We start from the raw sequence: 17,536 nt of genomic DNA, 5'->3' as shown, positions 1-17,536 counted from the left end.
TCAGGCGTTCTTGGACATCACGAAGCGCTGGGGCCAGCCGAGCCTAGATCTGATGGCGTCATCGGCCAATTGCCAAGTGCCGCGCTTTTTCAGCAGAGGACGGGACCCTCGATCCCTGGGAGTAGATGCTCTTCTCCAACAGTGGCCGACACAAGAGCTTCTCTATGTGTTCCCGCCCTGGCCCATGTTGGGCAGGGTGCTAGACCGGGTGGCAAAGCATCCCGGCAGGGTAATCCTGGTGGGTCCGGATTGGCCCAGGCGTCCCTGGTATGCGGACTTGATCAGGCTCTCAGTCGACGATCCTCTGCGGCTGGCAGTGGAGCAGGGCCTGTTACATCAGGGTCCCGTGGTGATGGAGGATCCCTCCCCCTTTGGTCTTATGGCCTGGCTATTGAGCGGCAGCGTCTGAGGAAGAAGGGCTTCTCAGACAAGGTCATCGCCACTATGCTGAGAGCGAGGAAGCGCTCTACTTCTACTGCTTACGCCAGGGTTTGGCGTATCTTTGCAGCGTGGTGTGAAGCAGGCTCACTTTCTCCCTTCACTGCTCCAATTTCTTCAGTGTTGGCGTTCCTGCAAGAAGGTCTGGAGAAAGGCCTGTCGCTCAGTTCCCTTAAAGTCCAGGTAGCGGCTCTGGCTTGCTTCAGGGGCCGCCTGAAGGGTGCTTCCCTGGCTTCGCAGCCAGATGTGGTGCGCTTTCTCAAGGGAGTTAATCACCTGCCCCCTCCTCTGCACTCAGTGGTGCCTGCGTGGAATCTCAACCTGGTACTAAGAGCATTGCAGAAGCCGCCTTTTGAACCCTTGTCGAGGGCATCTCTGAAAGACCTGACGTTGAAAGCAGTCTTTTTGGTGGCTATCACTTCAGCCAGAAGAGTTTCCGAGCTCCAGGCGCTCTCATGTCGAGAGCCTTTTCTGCAGTTCACTGAGGCAGGAGTGACTATTCGCACAGTGCCTTCCTTCCTGCCCAAGATTGTTTCTTGCTTCCATGTGAATCAGCAGCTCTGTCTCCCTTCCTTTCGTAGGGAGGACTACCCAGAGGAGTACTCTGCTCTTAAATATCTGGATGTGAGACGAGTCATCATCAGATACTTGGAAGTGACCAATGATTTCCGGAAATCGGATCATCTGTTTGTCCTGTTTGCAGGTCCTCGTAAGGGTCTGCAGGCTGCTAAGCCTATAGTGGCAAGATGGGTCAAGGAAGCCATTGCAGCGGCTTATGTGGCCGCGGGGAAGGTTCCGCCTATCCAGCTGAAGGCTCACTCCACGAGAGCTCAGGCGGCCTCGATGGCAGAGGCCGGATCCGTCTCCTTGGAAGAGATATGCAAGGCGGCAACTTGGGCTTCGGCTCATACATTCTCCAAGCATTACCGTTTGACTGTGGCTGCACGGGCGGAGGCCCGGTTTGGAGCTTCAGTGTTGAGGTCAGGGATTTCAATGTCCCGCCCTGGGTGAGTACTGCTTCGGTACATCCCACCAGTCTATGGATTGATCAGCTTGATGATATGGAAGGTAAAATTATGTATAATCATACCTGATAATTTTCTTTCCATTAATCATAGCTGATCAATCCATAGCCCCTCCCAGATATCTGTACTGTTTTTATTCTGGTTGCATTTCAGGTTCAAGTTTAGTCTTCAATTACTTCAGAAAGACTTCGTGTTCAAGTTTTTTCACTTGGATTCTTCAAGAGTTAAGACGAGTTTGTGTTACAGTGAGCTGCTGCATTCCTCTCCCCTCCGTTTTACGGGGCTGGATTGAGACTTAAAATTCTGCCGGCACTCCCTCCCGCTTCGTGCGGCTGTAGGGCAGCTTTGTACCCCTCCCGCTTCGGCGGTGTTAGGGTCAGTCAGCTCCTCCCGCGGTTGCGGTTGCAGGATAAGCCAGATCCCCCCGCATCGGCGGGTGTGGTGTCCCTCCCCCGCTCTGCGGGGATGAGCTGGACGGATTCCCCTCCCCCACTTGTGTGGGGATGAGCTGGGTTAATTCCCCTCCCCCGTTTCGGCGGTGGTGAGCTGGGCAGAGTGTCCCTTCGTGGGTGTAATTCTCTAAGTGCTGAGTCCTGCGGATGGAGCTTTGATATCGACATACTGAGGAGTTTCCGGCAGCACATGACCACATATAGGGAGGCAAAAGTTTGCTCTCTATCTCCACCTGCTGGTAGATGGACACAACCCACCAGTCTATGGATTGATCAGCTATGATTAATGGAAAGAAAATTATCAGGTATGATTATACATAATTTTACCTTATGTCTCCTAACCTGGTTTTCCAGGTATTCCACACGACAGTGTAGAAAGTTCTTATCATTTACTGAGGCTACTCCCAAATTTTCCAAAGTCTGAAGTTTTAACTCCAGAGACTCCACCTTAGAGGACTGCTGGGTAGATACCTGAGCTTGAAACAAGATGGCCTCTGAAATAACCTTAATATCCTTAGAATTCCCCATGTTCAATGGCTGCAAAGAAGAGTGTATATCATAAACAATATCCCCAAATGACTCCAATGTCACTATGGCTGGCTTAACTATCACCTGAGATGTCATAGCAGGAGGAGGTAGACATTTCATCTGGGAGACAGTACTCACGGTATCCATAGGTAAAATCTTTAAATCTGAATAAATATATCTCATCCAGGTTCCAAAGTCTCATCTGCTGCAGGCACATTTCCTCTCTGTAAACCCATCTCTTCTACCATTAAGGCGCTGGGCGCAGAAGCTCCTGCAGCTCCTCCTCTTCCTGGCTGTGGGGGAGCCACATGCTCAACGGGGCTCAAAGATGCCCCGTTCACGCTACTGAGTAATGCTAACATGTTGGTCCTGGCAGAGGGAGAGAGGTCATCGGGAGGCCTCGCGGGCGCTCCGAAACAATCCAGCGTCATCTGTTTCATTGCCGAGACTACACCGGGAGTTGAGGGAATCTCCCTAACTTCCCCCTCTGCTTGCCCATTTTCACAGGCAGGAAGACGCTCTGAAGAGACGAAGTTTGGCATAGCCTGGAGAGCAACTGCAGGTGAAGGAAGCTATTAGGGCTAAAAGAAACGCCTTCAGAAAATGGAAGAAGGAACCGTCTGAAAATAACAAGAAACAGCATAAGGAGTGTCAAAGCAAATGCAAGGCGCAGATTAAGAAGGCCAAGAGGGAGTATGAAAAAAAGATAGCATTAGAGGCAAAAAACATAGTAAAAATTTTTTTCGGTATATTAAAAGCAGGAAGCCGGCAAAAGAATCGGTTGGGCCGCTGGATGACCGAGGGGTAAAAGGGGCGATCAAGGAAGACAAAGACGTAGCGGAGAGACTGAATGAATTCTTTGCTTCGGTCTTCACCGAGGAAGATTTGGGTGGGTTACCGGTATCGGAAATGGTATTTCAAGCGGACGAGTCGGAGAAACTTACTGACTTCACGGTAAACCTGGAGGACGTAATGGGGCAGTTCGGCAAACTGAAGAGTAGCAAATCTCCTGGACCGGATGGTATTCATCCTAGAGTACTGATAGAACTGAAAAACGAGCTTGCGGAGCTACTGCTAGTGATATGCAACTTATCCTTAAAATCGAGCGTGGTACCGGAAGATTGGAGGGTGGCCAATGTAACGCCCATTTTTAAAAAAGGCTCCAGGGGAGATCCGGGAAATTATAGACCAGTGAGTCTGACGTCGGTGCCTGGGAAAATGGTAGAGGCTATTATTAAAAACAAAATTACAGAGCACATCCAAGGACATGGATTACTGAGACCAAGTCAGCATGGCTTTTGTGTGGGGAAATCTTGCCTGACCAATTTACTTCAATTCTTTGAAGGAGTGAACAAACATGTGGACAAAGGGGAGTCGGTTGATATTGTGTATCTGGATTTTCAAAAGGCGTTTGACAAGGTACCTCATGAAAGGCTACAGAGGAAATTGGAGGGTCATGGGATAGGAGGAAATGTCTTATTGTGGATTAAAAACTGGTTGAAGGATAGGAAACAGAGAGTGGGGTTAAATGGGCAGTATTCACAATGGGGAAGGGTAGTTAGTGGGGTTCCTCAGGGGTCCGTGCTAGGACCGCTGCTTTTTAATATATTTATAAATGATTTAGAGATGGGCGTAACTAGCGAGGTAATTAAATTTGCTGATGACACAAAGTTATTCAAAGCCGTTAAATCACGACAGGATTGTGAAAAATTACAAGAGGACCTTACGAGACTGGGAGACTGGGCGGCTAAATGGCAGATGATGTTTAATGTGAGCAAGTGGAAGGTGATGCATGTGGGAAAAAAGAACCCGAATTATAGCTACGTCATGCAAGGTTCCACGTTAGGAGTTACGGACCAAGAAAGGGATCTGGGTGTCGTCGTCGATAACACACTGAAACCTTCTGCTCAGTGTGCTGCTGCGGCTAAGAAAGCGAATAGAATGTTGGGTATTATTAGGAAAGGTATGGAAAACAGGTGTGAGGATGTTATAATGCCGTTGTATCGCTCCATGGTGCGACCGCACCTTGAGTATTGTGTTCAATTCTGGTCGCTGCATCTCAAGAAAGATATAGTAGAATTGGAAAAGGTGCAGCGAAGGGCGACTAAAATGATAGCGGGGATGGGACGACTTCCCTATGAAGAAAGACTAAGGAGGCTAGGGCTATACAGCTTGGAGAAGAGACGGCTGAGGGGAGACATGATAGAGGTATATAAAATAATGAGTGGAGTGGAACAGGTGGATGTGAAGCTTCTGTTCACGCTTTCCAAAAATACTAGGACTAGGGGGCATGCGATGAAACTACAGTGCAGTAAATTTAAAACAAATCGGAGAAAAATTTTTCTTCACCCAACGTGTAATTAAACTCTGGAATTCGTTGCCGGAGAAAGTGGTGAAGGCGGTTAGCTTAGCAGAGTTTAAAAAGGGGTTGGACTGTTTCCTAAAGGACAAGTCCATAAACCGCTACTAAACGGACTTGGAAAAATCCAAAATTCCAGGAATAACATGTATAGAATGTTTGTACGTTTGGGAAGCTTGCCAGGTGCCCTTGGCCTGGATTGGCCGCTGTCGTGGACAGGATGCTGGGCTCGATGGACCCTTGGTCTTTTCCCAGTATGGCATTACTTATGTACTTATGTCTACCTCCTATATTGCTATTCCCCACACAGTTTCGTGTTTTAACTTTGTCCCATAAGCACACAATACTTGCTATCAAAGGACAAAATGGATGGAAAGAGAGACCTCAGAGTAACCTCAGCTTTGATTCAGCTGTCATAAGTAATCATTGATACCTGATAAAACCTTTCAGTGCAATATGTGAGAAAATACATTCACGAAAAATATCTACTATCAATTTTAACTAGAAATTTTCCACTCAACTTAGGGATCAATATCCAAAGTGATTTAAGTGAGTAGGAGAGGCTCCTTCCCACTTAAATCACACAGGGCTGGCTATCCTCCAGTATTGAGCAGCACTTATCTGGACAGTTGCACTGAGTATGAGCACTAACCAGCCACAAGACTGCCGTTAGAAGTCATAGTGGCCATTTTAAGGCCGGAGCCACAAGGAGGGCAGGAGCAGCTGGGCTTCACTCCTGTCCATTGGACTTCTAAGTCCATTGGGGATCATAGAAGTAGGCCCTGGGGGACCCAAATGAGGAGGGGGAGTTCTTGTTGGGGCATCGAGTTCCCTCTAGGGATGAAGGGGATGGGGGGGCTCGGAATCGGGGGGGGGGGGGGGAGGTCTGGAAGGAGGGGGCTGTGGATCCTTAGTGGTGGTCAGGCCTATTAGGATTTGGGAGGGAGGAGGGAGTATAGTTATTGGGGTTGGAGGACCTGGATAAGATCTGTCTGCCAGCATGTGCCGGTATGGCTCCAAGTATTCAATGCCAGTTCTCAGACATGCCCTGGCACTAAATATCAGGCCTTTATTCTTCCTGCAACAGTTAGCATTTAAAAAAAAAGACTGATCACTGTAAGCTGAATATTGACTGGTTAATTTTCAAAATGGCTTCAGAATCTTAGCAAGACATAGAAGGGGCATAATCGAACGAAAACGTCTATCTCCATGGGCGTTTATCTCCGAGAACGGGTCCGTGAAGGGGCGGACCGAACCATATTTTCGAAAAAAATAGACGTCCATGTTTTATTCGACAATTTGTGAGCTGGGCGTTTTTGTTTTTCAGTGCTAATAGAAAATGAAAGCGCCCAGCTCAAAAACGAATAAATCCAAGGCATTTGTTCGTGGGAGGGGCCAGGAGTCGTAGTGCACTGGTCCCCCTCACATGCCAGGACACCAACCGGGCACCCTAGGGGGCACTTTTACAAAAAAAAAAAGGTAAAAGAGCTCCCAGGTGCATAGCACTCTTCCCTTGGGTGTTGAGCCCCCCAAATCCCCCTCAAAACCCACCGCCCACAAGTCTACACCATTACTATAGCCCTAAGGGGTGAAGGGGGGCACCTACATGTGGGTTTGGGGGGCGGTGTGGACGGCTCCCATTTACCAGCACAAGTGTAACAGGTGGGGTGGGGATGGGCTTGGGTCTACCTGCCTGACGTCCACTGCACCCCCTAATAACTGCTCCAATGACCTGCATACTGCTGCCAGGGAGGTGGGTATGACATTTGAGGGTGAACATAAAAAGTTGTGAAACGGCATATTTTTGTGGTGGGAGGGGGTTTGTGACCACTGGGGGAGTCAGGGGAGGTCATCCCCAACTCCCTCCAGTGGTCATTTAGGGCACTTTTTGGGGCCCTATTCGTGGAAAAACAGGGTCCAGGAAAAGTTCCCTAAATTCTTGCTAAAAACGCATATTTGTTTCCCATTATCGGCGAAAGGCGCCTATCTCTGATCGGCCGATAACCACGCCCCAGTTCCGCCTTCACCACGCCTTTGACACGCCCCCATCAACTTTGTCTGCATCCGCGACGGAGTGCAGTTGAAAACGTCCAAATTCAGCTTTCGATTATACCGCTTTATTCGTTTTTGTGAGATAAACGTCTATCTCCTGATTTGGGTCGCAATATAGGCGTTTTTCTTTTTCAATTATAAGCTGGATAATCACCCTAGGCTTTCAATGTAATGATGTATTGAAGTTCAATTTGCAGATAGATTATATTGTAAAATCCTTTTTTTTTTTTTTTCTATCTATCTTCGGATGATATGACATTTGAAGCCTGTATTTACTGAAGGCAGTCTGACAAACTTGGTGCATGCTTTAGTTACTAGCAGACTATATTATTTTTAACTCTTTTTTTAATTGGATTGAACAAATAGAAAGACCCTTTTACAAAGGTGCGTAAGGGCCTAGGTGTGTGCAGCGCACGTCGAATCATCATTATTGAATTTGGCGCACTCTGAAAACCCGTGGTAGAAAATGGGGGGGGGGGGGGGGCATTCCTGGTGGTAATTGGCAGCTGGCGCACGCTGGATGGTTACTGTGCAGGTAACATGTGAGCCCTTACCGCTAAGTCAGTGGACAGCGTTAAGGGCTCAGGCCGTAAATAGACACATGCTGGTTTTCATTTTGCCGCTTATCCATTTCCTGGCCCCAACCCCCCTTTTTATCCAGATGCGCTGGAGAAATGGTCTTGTCAGTGCATGTCCAATACAAGTTCCCACACTAGCGCAGGTCACATTTTGGCTCAACGCTGGCAATTGGTGTAAAATATGACTTCCCGTTTAATAACTGGGTCTAAGAGATCTGACCATATTTACACCAGTGCCATAGCAACTGCACTGGTTGCCAGTGGCAGCACATATTACATAAGATAAGATAACAATTTATTTTATATTCCTTAGTAAGCCTTACAGTTCTGTGTGGATAACAATGGAAAAAACTGGACATAACCAGGAATTATAAACTACTTAAAATAATACATTATGATAAAATAAGTACAGCATACAAGTCTAGTACAAATTAGGGCTGTATTTCAATTAAAAATTTTAATCATGAGATGAAAGGCAGGGCATAGCAAGCAGTCCATTGGAGGTGGGGTCGAGGGCACAAGGGGAGACTGGGGGGGCATGCATTTCCTCTCCTCCCCCCATTCCCCACATTAGATATCATACCTTTGCTGGTGGGGTTGCTGAAGCCCCACCAGTAAAAAAAAAAAAAAATCCAGTGCCAAAGCTGCCCCCTTTCTCCTTGTACTTTCTCAGGAGCAAGGAAGTCAGCTGGGTGCCTCCAGCTGCCGATGCCACCACTCCCCAAGCATGGGTGTATGTATCATTAGCGCGTGCTAAAATGTTTGAGCGCCTACAGCGTGGCTTAGTAAACAGGGCCCTAAGGTATATATGCAGTATAGAAAAATCAGTAAATCCAATCCAAGATTCATGTTTTGACTAAAGGCTGTTTCAGAGGGTTTTTTTTTTTTAAACTTCTAAAATGTTACTCATCAGTAAGATGTATCCAGAACTTCCTTTCCTGAAACACAAAATTGTGGATTAGTGAACTCCGGTTGTGAGTGTATTCTTCTATTAAACAAAACCCAGCTAATATGGAACTGCAGTGGTTGGTATTTGGCTGCCACAGTTAGCATAAAACTGGATATTTAGTGCTGACCTAAAAGCGCTGTCTAGTTAGTGACGATATTCAGACCATTAACTGGATAGCTTGCCTTTTGCTGTCCTAACTTTTTCCAGTTTGTTATCTGATTAGTGGTCTGAATATCGCCTCTAACCAGATAACTTCAACCACAGATCCCCCAGCATTGTCTGTATAGTGCCAAGTTGGTCAGAGGAAGTTTTAAGTGGCACTATCTCCCTAGTGCCACCAAATATCCCTCTTGCCAGCACTTATCTGGTTAACAGCGCCTTCTAACCAGGTTAGTGCCTTTGAATATTGGCACCACACATTTTACTTACTGTGATATACTGTATACAGACATATGGCTCCTCAAGCTAATTTATAAGTCCTTGATGTATATTAATTTCTTTAGTGGATGCTCAATCACCAATTGGAATCTCATTTTTCTATCCTGGAAAATAATAATGATCTGCTTTACTTTTTTCTATTTACTGTTTATTTTGTCTTTTATTCTTTACTAGTAAAAAAGCCCCGTTTCTGATGCAAATGAAATGGGGGCTAGCAAGGTTTTCTTCTGTGTGCATGTGGGAGTGTGTGTGTCCCTGCCCTCTGCCATCTCTCCCTTCCCCTGTGCTCTCTGTCCCCTCCCCCCTCGGAGTCGAGTCCTTCAGTGTTAAGTTTCCTGCTGTGCTGTGTTTATGTTACAGAGATAGTGAGGGCTTCTGCGCTCTCTCCCCTCCCCCCTCTGAGTCCTTCACTGTTACAGAGAGAGCGATTTGATTTTGTGCTTTGCTGTGTTTTCCTTCACTGTTTGTGTTACAGAGAGAGCGAGGGCGGGGTAGACACTCATGGGAAAACTGGATATCTCTCCCCCTTCACACTTCCGGCTGGAGGCTTCATTTAGAACGTTGGTGGTGCCTTTTATATATAGAGATTATTTTTATGGTAATCTAAAATTACACTATCCAAAATTTTATCAATCATTTTCCAGCATCTCAAATATTTTGCACCACCAAAGTTGTCACAAAATGTGGTACTCAATATCATAAAAATGTAAGCACTGAATTAGCCTGTACTTCAAGGATATCCAACCTTGGACCTCGCCACGTCGGATTTTTAGGATTTTCCCAATAAGTGTGCTTGAGATCTATGTGCATACAATGGAGGCAGTGCATGCAAATAGATCTCATGCATATTCATTAGGGAAATCCTGAAAACCCAACTAGATTGTGGCTCTTGAGGACAGAGGTTGGACAACCCTGCTCTACGTCACCCAGGTAGCTCTTCTTGGTTACCTCTCTTTATAAAACAAGGCTCCAATTGCCCATAATATTTAAAAATTATTCTTCTCATTCTTTGCCATTCTTTGAAATTATGAAAGCTGTTTTGAAGTAATAATAGTTTTCTTCTACTACTACTACTATAAATCATTTCTATAGCGCTACCAGCCGTATGCAGCGCTTCACAATTGAACATGAAGAAAAGACAGCCCCTGCTCTTTTATCAAGTTCCTGTTGGAGACAATTGTAACTGAGTACGGTTTTATTTAACATTTTCTTATAAGTTTCTCCTCTGAATATTTTTTTTTCTTTTTGCTTATTGAAAAAGTAAAGCTGAAATAATTAACTATCAGACTTTTGCCAAGTAATATCATGTTATGTTAATATATTGCTTTGTTTAGATTTAGATCATGACTTTTCAGTGGTTACTCAAGTTGAGTTAATTTCAGGCGCATTAATTTTTTCCCTGTCTCAGAAGGGTTTACAGTCTAAACATTGGAAAGGTTTGGATGTTTCCACATTGTTTTGTACACAAGAATAATTCACTCTATATTGTCTGTCTTTCTGTGCTACAGGTGGGAGATGTCACAAGCAAGAAGCCACAGAGACTTGTAACTCAGTTCCATTTCACCAGCTGGCCAGATTTTGGGGTTCCCTTTACTCCCATTGGAATGTTGAAGTTCCTGAAAAAAGTAAAGACATGTAATCCACAGTATGCAGGTGCCATCGTTGTACACTGTAGGTCAGTATAATAACTCCTTTTAAGCCAAACAGGTTGTGCTGGAATTTGTCGTCAGTGGTGTCCTGCTGTTGGTTTTATTCTGAATTGCTAAAAGGAAAGAACGTATTGACCCTGCTAACACTACTACCCAATGCAGTAAGGGTTTTAGGATATAAAAATCTGCAATAAAACTACCACACTAAAAGGAGTTCATTTTTTCCCCGTACTTTATTCTTGAAGGTATTCACGCCCAGTCACATTCTACTAGTTTCATAATCACTTGCCACTTCGGACAACACACCTAAGCAAGACCCTGGAAGAATACCATACAGCCTAGTGGAGGGCTTGATTAGGCCAGTACCACTGAAGCTTTTCTTACTTCATCCTGTGAAAGTATTTTATTTATTTTACTGGTTTGAAGAGTTAGTTCTGTGACGCTATCAGCACTTTTGTCTAATCACATTCATCAGTTCTTTCATTAAAAATAAAATGAGTATACCTAGCAGTTTCCTTTCTATTCTCTGAGGACTAGCAGGACATTGTATCTCACATATTGGTGACATCATGTGATGGAGTCCTGGCACAGACGCTGCCCATCGTTCAAGAAAAAATCTCAAACCTTTGGTGGCACCGTACTGCACATGTGCGAGTGCCTTCCTGCCCAATATGAGCATATGGGACCAGCAATCTTGTTTTATCTGCGAGCAGAGCAGTCGTCTTAGTCAGCTGTCCTCCGCACTTCTTTTTCCTACCTTTGTGGTGCCTTCCCAGCAGTTCACGAGACTTTTTTCTTCGTTTCTTCAGTATTTTACTTCCTTTGCTATTTTTTAGGGAGTCTCTTACTAAGCTATGCTAGTGTTTGCTGGTTCAAGGATATTAGGTGCCCTAGGTGAACCTTCAGCCTCATCGATCCCATATTCTACATGCGAGAGAGTGTGTTACTGACAATTTCTAGGACCTGTTTATTCAATAAATATGATGCTTGAAATTGCTCCTATCCCTGCAGGTAAAAGTATGTGCTGATAGTTCTTTCAGTTTGTGTGATTGTCAGGCTTTGACTACAGTTTTTTTTAGCCACTCTACATATGCTGGTGCCTTAGGTGACCACCTAGTGTGCTTACTGCAGGGCTTTCAGTCCTGTCCTGGGGACCCCACAGCCAATCTAGTTTTTAGGGTACACAAAATGAATATGCATGAGATCAGGAAACCCAACTGGAAAGAAGTAGGTATCCCAAAAACCAGATTGGCTGTGGTGTTGAGCCAGTCTTGCTTTAAAAAAAAAAAAAAAGGAAAATGTCTCAGACATTAGGAAGATGGTAAAGTTCAGTCCAAGTTTCAACTTTCATCCCATTTATGTTTAGCTTTTGGACATTTTTAAAGTGATAAAAGTATCCTGAGTATTTATGAGCCTGGGTTCAAATGAAAATAGACCACTCAGGTGGCTCTGGTATCCCTTCTGGAAAGATGAGAGCATCAACTCTGATAGTGCAATATGTAGTTGTTCATGTTTCTATAAGAACATTATCTGCCAACATTTAGTACTACTACTTATCATTTCTATAGACTACAAGGCATACGTAGCGCTGTACACCATACACAAAAAAGAGCTTACAATCTAGATAAGACAGGCAGACAGACAGACAGAACAATTAAGGGTAAGGGAATAAAGAGGTGAGGATAAAGGATAGGGCAAGTGAGCAGTGGTTAGGAGTCAAAAGTAGTGTTAAAGAGGTGGGCTTTTAAGTTTGGATTTGAAAACGGCCAAAGAGGGGGCTAGACGTACAGGAAGTCTATTCCAGGCGTGAGATAAAAGGAACAGAGTCTGGAATTAGCAGTAGAGAAGAGCAGTAGAGGAGAAGGGGACAGGTAAGAGAGATTTATCAACAGAACGGAGTACCCGAGGGGGGGCGTAGGGAGAGAGTGGAGAGGTACTGGGGAGTGGCAGAGTGAATGCACTTATAGGTCAATTAGAGAAGTTTGAATTGAATGCAGAAACGGATAGGGAGCCAGTGAAGTGACTTAAGGAGAGGGCTAATGTGAGCATAGCAACTTTGGCGGAAAATGAGTCGCGCAGCAGAGTTTTGGACTGATTGAAGAGGAGAGAGATGGCTAAGAGGGAGGCCGGTGAGAAGCAGGTTACAGTAATCAAGACGTGGATAAGGGTTGTTGTAGAGTGCTCAGAGATGACAGGACAGATTTTGCTGATGTTATAAAGAAAGAAACCTGGATATAACAAAAGAGAGGGAACGAAGTACAAACTAAAGTCCAAACAAAAAAACAGCACCACGGGCCTTTAAAAATGGAACACAGTTCTTTAATGAATGAGCCTTGACAAAAAGACCCGACACGGGCCGTGTTTCGGTGACTAGCACCTGCGTCAGGGGTCACAGTGATGACGTGGAAAACTTGGGGAATAACTCGAATATATTCCTCTACAATATATTATTCCTGACCCCACGTCTCGTATAGTAAAAGCTACAAAGCACCAAGGCACTTTCACTTTCTGTATCCAAAGAAACCAACAGAATCAAACCAATACTGGGTATCCGCTAATCTCTGGTAGTTAAATCTAAGATGACAAACTGCTATAACCAGGATATAATAAACCTATTGACTATAATTATATCGTTTCTTATGTAATTTTTTGAGAGCACCCTCAGATATTCCCACTATAGAAAGCACAACAAATTTCTGTTGCTTAGTGGTGTAGCACTTCTTTCATCGGGTTACTCATTTTTTCGTGGTGAATCACCGAATAAGTGCTAGCAGACTGGTATAATTCTTCAGTTGATGTAATAATAACAATATCCTACCAGCCGTTTATGCAATTCAAAAAAGTGCAACCTGCCCCAATGTTCGTCAATATCAGTGATATCGTAAGGCAATTAATATTAAAATATTTAATGAATACTTATCTGAGTCATGCTGTGTCCGCATTGCCTTTATGCTGTGTCCATTATCTCCTTGTGTCTGAAAGTAAATCTCCAACTTTTCGCCTTCCCCTGAACACGCCCGACACCGTGGGTTTCAGTATTTTTTCTTCAGGGACTAGGGTTAAGGCAGCCTCCTGTTTGTACTATTATCAAGACACCAGCTGGTTATAGAGAAAGAAACGACAGGTTTTGGCAATCTGCTGAATGTGAGCAGAGAAGGAGATAGAGGTGTCAAAGATGACCCCAAGGTTATGAGCAGATGAGACAGGGAGAATGAGAGTGCCATCCACAGAAATAGAGAAAGGAGGGAGAGGAGAGGTAGATTTAGGGGGAAAGATGAGAAGCTCGGTTTTGGCCATGTTAAGTTTCAGATGACGCTGAGACATCCAGGCAGCGATATCAGATAGGCAGGCTGAAACATTGGTCTGGATGTTGGTTGAGATTTCGGGGGTAGAGAGGTAGATTTGAGAGTTATCAGCCTAGAGATGGTATTGGAAGCCATGGGATGATATCAGAGAGCCAAGGGAAGAAGTGTAGATGGAGAACAGGAGAGGACCGAGAACAGAACCCTGAGGTACACCGATTGGTAGAGGGATAGAAGTGGAAGAGGATCCACCAGAGTGTACACTAAAAGGTGCAAAGCGAGAGGTAGGAGGAGAACCAGGAAAGAACAGAGCCCTGGAATCCAAATGAACACAGCGTATCAAGGAGTAGGCTGTGATCAACAGTGTCAAAAGCAGTGGATAGATCGAGAAGGATGAGGATAGAATAGAGACCTTTGGATTTGGCCAGGAACAGGTTGTTGGAAACTTTTGTAAGTGCAGTTTCAGTTGAATGAAGAGGGCGAAAGCCAGATTGGAGTGGGTCAAGAACAGCTTGAGATGAGAGAAAGTCAAGACAGTAGCGGTGAACGGCGCGTTCAAGTAACTTGGAAAGGAAGGGGAGGAGGGAGATGGGTCGATAGTTGGAAGGACAGGTAGGGTCAAGTGAAGGCTTCTTCAGGAGCGGTGTGACCACAGCATGTTTGAAGGCATCAGGAATGGTCGCAGTGGAAAGAGAGAGATTGAGGATATGACAGATAAAAGGGGTGAGAATAGGAGAGATGGTGTTAAGAAGGTGGGTAGGAATGGGATCAGAGGAACAGGAAGTTGGTTTTGAGGAGGAGAGAAGATGTGATGTTTCTTCATCGGTTACTTCAGGAAAGGCGGAAAAGGACAGAGGGGTTAAGGAAATAGGGGAACGGACAAGGGAAGGAACAAGGGGAGGGAAAAGTGGGGGTGGTTTGGTAGAGAATTCGAGGTTTATCTTCTGAACCTTGTCGTGGAAGAAGTCAGCTAGGGTCTGGGGAGATAGTGATGGGGGGAGGTGGGGGTGGAGGCACCTTGAGGGGAGAGTTTGTCTGGGGAGATAGTGAGGGGGGGGGAGGTGGGGGTGGAGGCACCTTGAGGGGAGAGTTTATTTAGTGTGGCGAAGAGAAGTCGAGGTTTTGAGCCGAGAGAATTAGCTGGATGTAGTAGTCCTGTTAATGTACGTCCAAGGATGTCATGAGAGAAAGCCAGGAATAAATGTGAGAGGAAATCCGCCAGAAAAGCGGAGAACTCAAACGCCCCAAGGTAAAAACAATAGTGTAAAAGAAGTGGGAGAGCGACCAAGGATACCAGAAACTGGAGGATGTTCGATAATAAACAATTTTATTAATAATTTGAAGACTCGACACAACGTCGTGTTTCGGCCGTCAGGCCTGCATCAGGAGTCTATAAAAACATACATTTATATAAAAAAGTGGAAAAAACAAAGTATAATACACGCAAATAAGTTAAAACAAATTTGTAAATTAAATAAACTTATAAACTTTAAAAATATATGTGTATCAATATGGTCGAAGAATTTTTAAGAAATACACACAAATAAAAGCTAAAAACGAAAATATGCTATATGTAAAATGGCGATGCAATAAATGTATTTCGAAAGCAAAAACATCATACAAAAACAGACATAGATTTGAGCAATAATAAAGAAGAAATATAAAGCGCGCACATGTATTGATTAGGGGAACAAATTTGTAAAGGGACAGAGGAAATGGTTAAAGGCCTTGATGTCATGACATAAAAACTTGGGTGCCATTATGTATACAGCGTTAAAATGACATACATATTGAAACTATTCAATGTAAAATGACATGTAATATGATGTCACTGGTATAAATAAGTAAATGACAAGATGCAAAACTAATGGATAGAATTATATAGAAAAAATGGGAAATTTAGATATCTAAGATAAGGATAACATCAGACAATAAAAGCTAAAATAAAAAATACAAATAAAAAAGAGAGAAACTCCACTATTATATTTAAAATGACACTGACCTGCTTTGCACAGTGCTGCGTAGCAATGGTGATGACAAACCTTTTAAAATCTTACAGCTGACTGTCAGGAGATATGAAGTATAAAATAAAAGAGTGAATGACACCTGATAAATTGTTATAAAAATTGTGTGATATATTGAGAGACACTGACCTCTAGGGCAAAATATTGCAAAATAACGTTGAAGATAATCCTTCAGACGTAACGTTGTAGTCTGTTGAAAAAAAATAATAAAAATATGTACACAACTAAATGTGCTTGAAAAACAAAGATGATGCAAAAAGGTGAAAACCAGGGAACTCAAACGCTACCAGAAATGTAAGGGAACAGGGGCAGTGGTTAGACTTAAGTCACTCGGGGCTGCACACATAATGACATGATGATACATGAATGAAAATAAACATAGAACAATGGAAAAAATGAACACTTGTGCACAACTAAAAAAAGGGAAACAGAGAAATAAAACGTGAAAAAGGATTAAATTGTAAAAGTAGTTGCGATACTAACCTTTAGATAGTCAGCTGTAAGATTTTAGCTTTTATTGTCTGATGTTATCCTTATCTTTGATATCTAAATTTGCCATTTTTTCTATATAATTCTATCCATTAGTTTTGCATCTTGTTTTTGCTTTCGAAATACATTTATTGCATCGCCATTTTACATATAGCATATTTTCGTTTTTAGCTTTTATTTGTGTGTATTTCTTAAAAATTCTTCGACCATATTGATACACATATATTTTTAAAGTTTATAAGTTTATTTAATTTACAAATTTGTTTTAACTTATTTGCGTGTATTATACTTTGTTTTTTCCACTTTTTTATATAAATGTATGTTTTTATAGACTCCTGATGCAGGCCTGACGGCCGAAACACGACGTTGTGTCGAGTCTTCAAATTATTAATAAAATTGTTTATTATCGAACATCCTCCAGTTTCTGGTATCCTTGGTCGCTCTCCCACTTCTTTTACACTACGGAAAGCCAGGAATGACACAACCTCCTCATTATGAATGTCTTATGTCTAAACAAAAATGAGGGTCTCCTTTACTGCAAAATTATCACACACAAGTATAGTAATAATAATAAAAATCATAATATTATTATAATTAATATTCAGCTTGCAGCAATCAGTGTGTTAATAAACACCAACCTTAGCCGGCTACGTTAAACCCAGATATTCAATGCCAGGCCCTATCTTGGCACCTTAGTTACTGCTGTGGTATGTAATTTAGAACTTGCTTTCTAACTAACTTGCCTCTTGCCCTTTCAGTGCTGGGGTGGGACGAACAGGCACTTTCATTGTCATTGATGCCATGCTGGACATGATGCACCCGGAGAGGAAAGTGGACGTGTATGGCTTCGTCAGTCGCATCCGAGCACAGCGCTGTCAGATGGTACAGACAGATGTAAGTCCATGGGGAAACAGGTACCGATTTGTGTGTAGTGCCCACTGCACTATGCATTGACATCTGTGCATGCCAGCAGGGCCTACCTCTGTGACTACCCAAGGTGAAGTGCAGCTTTAATTTCATTACAGATAATTAAGTAATTTCTGTTGAGCATAAACTGATCCCAGTTTTATTTTCCAATTTCCTACCAATTTTTACTCCATTATTTTAGGTGTATTTCATACAAGTGACCTGAATGAGCCCTTCAGTGAAAATAAGATGCTCTAGAGGAGGGGGTGGGGGGAATATTAGAAGACTGAGAGGGAAAGGGGAAAGAAAGGAAGGACATGGAAGAAGAGTGCAAGAAGAGAGCAGAA

At 43.7% G+C, this 17,536-nt stretch overlaps 1 protein-coding gene across 5 annotated transcripts in view; it reads left to right on the top strand.

The window, feature by feature from the left end:
- Window positions 1-17,536, top strand: part of PTPRA (protein tyrosine phosphatase receptor type A) — a 373,699-nt gene that overhangs the window by 257,383 nt on the left and 98,780 nt on the right. For all 5 annotated transcript variants that reach the window (XM_030191011.1, XM_030191010.1, XM_030191012.1 and 2 more), the window contains 2 exons: window positions 10,328-10,494; window positions 17,042-17,177. In XM_030191011.1, the coding sequence (XP_030046871.1) occupies window positions 10,328-10,494; window positions 17,042-17,177 (303 nt within the window). The remainder of the gene's footprint in view (window positions 1-10,327; window positions 10,495-17,041; window positions 17,178-17,536) is intronic.

Source organism: Microcaecilia unicolor, chromosome 2 (assembly GCF_901765095.1).
Source record: "Microcaecilia unicolor chromosome 2, aMicUni1.1, whole genome shotgun sequence".
Lineage (NCBI taxonomy): Eukaryota > Metazoa > Chordata > Amphibia > Gymnophiona > Siphonopidae > Microcaecilia > Microcaecilia unicolor.
Note: the sequence above shows the minus strand (reverse complement) of the source record. Positions and strands in the feature narration are given on the sequence as shown.